Genomic DNA, 5,794 nt, shown 5'->3' with positions numbered 1-5,794 from the left:
TAAATTTGGAAGTTGGAAAATTATTTTGCATGAATTGCATGACAAAAAAAAAGTGGGCTTGATCACTTGGGCCAAAGTTGGCCGTCCACCTTGCTTGATGGGCCAAGCCCATGTGGATTAAATTCATGGGAATTAAAAGAAGACCAAGTCTTCTAAATAATCCCATAACTCTCTAGAAATTTCAAGAAGATAAGAACAAGAGAAAGAAGGAGAAAAACCTCCAAGGCCTTCGGCCAAGAGCAAAGTGCCAAGAAGATTTGACAAAAATTTCTTCAAAAATTGTTTTCTACCTATTGGAGGGCCCTTAGCAAGGTGGAGTATCCATTGGAGCAAGAAAAATTCATAATCATACAAGTTGTCAAGTTGTGGTCAAGTAAGAAGTTGAAGAAAAAGGTGAGTTTTAATCTTATTTTATGGGTATGAATGGTTTATGTGTGTTGTAGTATGCTAAAGTGGATGAAATTCATGGAGGAAAGGAATATTGCATGTAGCCGTGACCCTTAGGGGCAATCCGTGTGTGTGTGCATGCGTTGTGTGTATGTTGTGCTATGTTGTGTGTTGGTTATTGTTGTTAAGTGTAGAAACTATGGGAATTCATGAAAAATATGTACATGTGTGTGGGTTGGCCGTATGGTATGGACAATGATAGGGTATTGTGAATTAATTTTTCTTAGCATTGTAGTTGTTATTATGGTAAGCTCAATGATGTAAAGTAAGGATTGAATGGCTAAGAAGTGAAGTTGTGTATATATATGAAGGTGGCCGTGAGGTATATAGTATGTGTAGCCGTGTATGTGTTGAATGATGAAAGAAGATGAGCCAATATTATTTAGTGTTTTGGTTGTTGTTGTGTTGTGGATACCATGTTGCTAATGAATGCATAATAATCTTGTGAAGTTGTAGAAGTTGGAGACTTGTGATTGAAGTATTTAAATTGAATATAATGTTCTTGCGTGCATGGAAGATAATGAGACTTGTATGATATCGTTGGTATATGAATTATTAGGTTGTTATTGTTTTCATTGGAGTTGGAAGGTCTTGATGGAAGTAGTATATTGATTAAGTTGTTAGAATGTATCTTGGATTGAAATTGGAAATTGTTAAGATGGTTGTGATATTATGATTGCTAGTTTGGCCGGGTTGAATTCCCGGATTGTTGTTGATGAGAATTGGCTAAGATAATTCTTGGGGAATGATGTATTTACAGAGGAAGTGCTGCCGAAATTTCGGTAGACAAGTGTCACTTTGAGATTTTGCTTCTAGACACTTGAACTAACATTTGGTAAACATGACCAAATTGTAGATTCTGGCGAAGTTGGAGCTTGAATTTGGAATAGCATAAGGAGCGAAAAGAGGTATGTAAGACTTTACCTTTCTTTCTTGGCATGTCCTAGACATAATAGGGTTGGATACGGGCCTCGGGGACCATTCCTTTTCTTGAAACCTAAGATTGAAAATAGTTACTATTCATTCAAAAGAGAATTGAATTAGAACTTGCGAAATGTGGAAAAACTTCTTAAACATCCGTAACTTACCCAAATAAGACTCGATTACCCTAAGACCCTCCCAAGTGACGCCATGAACTGTAATATACGTAAATTTGATACGCCGCCTCGTTTGACTCGAGGTGGGCCCACTATTCCTAAATTCTCTCCTATTGTTCCATTTAGCTCACTTTCATTCTATAATTTAAGGAAACTTTTGGACATCTTTTCGACTACTAAATAAGAATTGTTTTAATTAAACCCTTAACCCCAATGCATGATTTTTCCTCACTAAAAGTTTACAAGTGTTTTCCAAAATATTCTTTTCTTCAAAAACCAAGTTTTACAATATTGAAAGTCTTAGCGACTAAAGCAGCGACTATGATACTATGATGACTAGGATCCTATGATGGCTATGATTCTATGATACCTATGATTCCATGGTGACCATGATTCCCTGTTACCTATGATTCTATGATGTCAGCTATGCCATGTCTATAACCCGATATGCTACGACACGTTCTATGTTGATAGTCTCGCCTTATGATTATCGTCCCTTCAAGGTGAGACAAAGCGACCATAATTACTCCATAAAGCGATCGGAGGGTTCCGACCTTACGTCACTCCGATAAGTACATGATTTCCCTTGGGCTCCCCTGCATGCTATGGTATATATATATATTTATATGTATAAAAATGTATTTGGGGAAAACTGGGAAAAAGGGCAGAGCGCTATGGGCGGGGGTCGTATCTCGCGGTGCATGTATCCGTACTTGACTTGATATCATCCCGGACGCGGGATGCCCGGACGCGGGAATTATGCTATGTGGGCGAGCCGACACTGTTCGGTGCTATGATATACTATGCTATGCTATGATACTATGATATACTATGCTATGCTATGATACTATGATATACTATGCTATGCTATAATACTATGATATTTTACGCCATGCTATGATACTATGACATAAATTCTATTTTCTATGCCTATGGAAAGGAATGTTTTTTTTCAAAAAGGAAAAACAAGCATGCATGATATCCGGCCCGAAAAGGGTGTTCCTATGCACAGGTTACATTCTTATCCCGCATATATCCATGACCCCACGATATTGTTACTTATAATCTATGCTCTTGTTTACGTTATTTTCTATGTCTTACATACTCGGTACACTATTCGTACTGACGCCCCTTTATGTGGGCGCTGCGTTTCATGCCGCGCAGTCGCGAAGATAGCCGGAGTTGATCCTTAGGAGTTTTCCTCAGCAGCATTTTTGCAGCGCTCCAGTTGTTTCGGAGCCCCAGTTCCTTGGTACTACTTTTGTGTATATGTTCGGGCACGGCAGTACTCGGCCCTTCCTATGTATATGTATACTATGTTTAGAGGCTCGTAGACAGATATGTACAGTAGCTATCTTGTACTCCAAATTGTTCCCGTCGCTGTATAGTATGATCGCAAAGCTTATTAGCCTATGTTCATAATTGTGCTGTTTATGTTAATGCTAGTTGAAAAAAAAACGGTGTAGTTCATACGAGCAATGAGAGTCAGCGGGTTCGCTCGGCTCCGAATACGGGGTCGGGTGCCCATCACACCCTAGTAGGATCGGGGTGTGACATCATCCTCCCCTTCTTGGAGAAGATTCGTCCTCGAATCTAAGGGCATACCTTGGGGCCGAGTCTTGGACTTGGCTTGCTTGCATTCCAAACATTGACCACATAGCTTTTTAACATCATGTCGCATCTTGGGCCAATAGAATTGCTCACCCAAAATATCAAGTGTCTTGGCCACTCCAAAATGGCCCATCATTCCACCACTATGTGCTTCCTTGACGAACAACTCTCTCCATGAGCTCATTGGGACACAAACTTTACCATCCTTGAATAGGAACCCATCAACAAGTTGGAACCTTGGGTCAACTCCTCACAAATTGCCTTAAAGTCGGGATCTTGAGAATAGAATCCCTTAAGGCTTTCAAATCCCATCATCCTAGAAGTCATAGTGTTTAGCAAGACATACCTTCTAGATAATGCATCGGCCACCATATTGTCTTTCCCCTTTTTGTAATGGATCACAAAAGGGAAAGCTTCAATCAATTCTACCCATTTCGCATGCCTCTTGTTGAGCTTGGATTGGCTCTTCAAATGTTTCAAGGATTCGTGATCCGATCGTATCACAAACTCCTTATGCCACAAATAATGTTGCTAATGGGTCAAGACCCTCACAAGTGCATACAACTCCTTGTCATAAGTAGAGTAATTCAATGATGCCCCTTTCAGCTTTTCACTAAAATAAGCCAATGGCTTGCCTTCTTTCATCAATACTCCACCTATGCCAACCCCGGAAGCATCACACTCAACTTTAAAAGTTTTCTCAAAATTGGGTAATTGTAACAATGGTGACGAACTCAACATGGATTTCAATTCTTGAAATGCCTTCTCTTGCTCATCTCCCCAAATAAAAGGAACATCTTTCTTGATCAATTCGGTCAAGGGAGAGGCAATTGTACTAAACCCCTTTACGAACCTTCTATAGAAACTTGCCAACCCATGGAAACTCCTCACATTGGTTGCATTTTTAGGCGTTGGCCAAGTTCTAATAGACTCCACTTTTTCTTCGTCAACCTCCACACCATTTGCACTCACCACAAAACCCAAGAATACTACTTTATCAACACAAAAAACACATTTCTTGATATTAGCAAACAACCTCTCACGCAATAAGACATCAAATACTTGCCTCAAATGGCTTACATGCTCCTCAATTGATTTGTTGTACACAAGGATGTCATCAAAATAAACAACCACAAACTTGTTGATAAAGTGTTTCAAGACATGGTTCATCAACCTTATAAACGTGCTAGGTGCATTGGTTAGTCCGAATGGCATGACAAGCCACTCATAGAGGCCAAAATTAGTTTTGAAGGCCATTTTCCACTCATCACCGGGATTCATTCGGATTTAGTGATAGCCACTTCTAAGATCAATGTTTGAAAACACATTTGAGCCACAAAGCTCATCCAACATGTCATCAAGCGTCAGAATGGGATGGCGATACTTTACCGTGATTTTGTTGACGGCCCTACAATCAATGCACATCTTCCAAGTGCCATCTTTCTTTGGGACAAGAATCACCGGAACGGCACAAGGGCTAAGACTCTCCTTCACTAGCCCCTTTTTAAGAAGTTCATCCACTTGCCTTTGCAATTCTTTTGTTTCTTCCGGGTTGCTCCTATAAGCCGGTTTGTTGGGAATTTGGGAACCCGGTACAAAGTCGATTTGGTGCTCAATACCTCTCAAGGGAGGTAAGCCATCGGGCATTTCCTCCGAGAACAAGGCTTCATATTCCGCAAAAGAGAAAACATACTACTAGGCAAAGTGCTAGTAGCTTGGTTAGCATTTAAGAGAAGATCCTTGTTGACAAGACACACCATGAATTGTCTCTCGTCAACCCCTTTCAAGTAATTACTTGGTTTGGCCAACAAATATTTCTTGGAACCATCTTGAGATGTTCCTTCTCCACTTATGACCAACAAAGTCTCCTTCTCACTCTTCCTCTTTTCTTCCCTTTGATACTTCTCTCGAAGCTCCCTCATCACTCTATAATCCTCACTCACTTGGTAAGGGGTTAATGGGTTAAGAATGTACTTCTTCCCCTTGACCACAAATGAGTACTTGTTAGTTCTCCCACGATGTTGGGCATCAACATCAAATTGCCAAGGTCTTCCAAGCAATAGATGGCAAGCTTGCATGGGTACCACATCACAAAAAATCTCATCTTGGTACTTGCCTATGCTAAATTTGATAATGGCTTTCTTGTTGACCCTCATTTCACCACATTCATTAAACCATTGGAGTTTATAGGGATTAGTGTGCTTGCGGGTCGGGAATTTCATACTTTCAACTAAAAATTAACTAACGGCATTCGTGCAACTCCCACCATCAATGATTAATGATCACACCGTATCCATAATTTTTCATCGTGCATGAAACAAGTTCTCTCTTTGGTCACTCTCTTCCCTAGCTAGAGCCCCCATGGCTCTTCTAGCCACAATAGCATGATTCAAGGCTTCTTCATACCTTATCTCAACCTCTTCATTGGAATCACCCTCACACTCACTTCTTTCTCCCCCTTCTTCATGACCATCCCCGCCCTCATGTTCATCATCGGTTCGATACCCATTCCTCACTATTGTGATAGTCCTCTGGTTAGGACACTCCCTCGCAATGTGCCCTCTCCCTTGGCACTTAAAGCATTGGATGGTAGAAGGTCAGTTATAGTTGGTGTTAGAATTGTTACCTCTTTTAGCCTT

At 40.5% G+C, this 5,794-nt stretch overlaps 1 protein-coding gene across 1 annotated transcript; it reads right to left on the bottom strand.

The window, feature by feature from the left end:
- Positions 1–4,442: 4,442 nt before the first annotated feature.
- On the bottom strand, positions 4,443–5,311 carry LOC132045003 (uncharacterized). Its single transcript, XM_059435536.1, has 2 exons — positions 4,951–5,311; positions 4,443–4,819 (listed from the first exon to the last, which is right to left on the bottom strand). Exons 1-2 carry the CDS (start codon positions 5,309–5,311, stop codon positions 4,443–4,445), a joined length of 738 nt encoding a protein of 245 aa, XP_059291519.1.
- Positions 5,312–5,794: the final 483 nt, after the last annotated feature.

Source organism: Lycium ferocissimum, unplaced genomic scaffold, assembly GCF_029784015.1.
Source record: "Lycium ferocissimum isolate CSIRO_LF1 unplaced genomic scaffold, AGI_CSIRO_Lferr_CH_V1 ctg5814, whole genome shotgun sequence".
NCBI classification, from domain to species: Eukaryota; Viridiplantae; Streptophyta; class Magnoliopsida; order Solanales; family Solanaceae; genus Lycium; species Lycium ferocissimum.
This window is presented reverse-complemented; position numbering and strand designations above follow the sequence as displayed.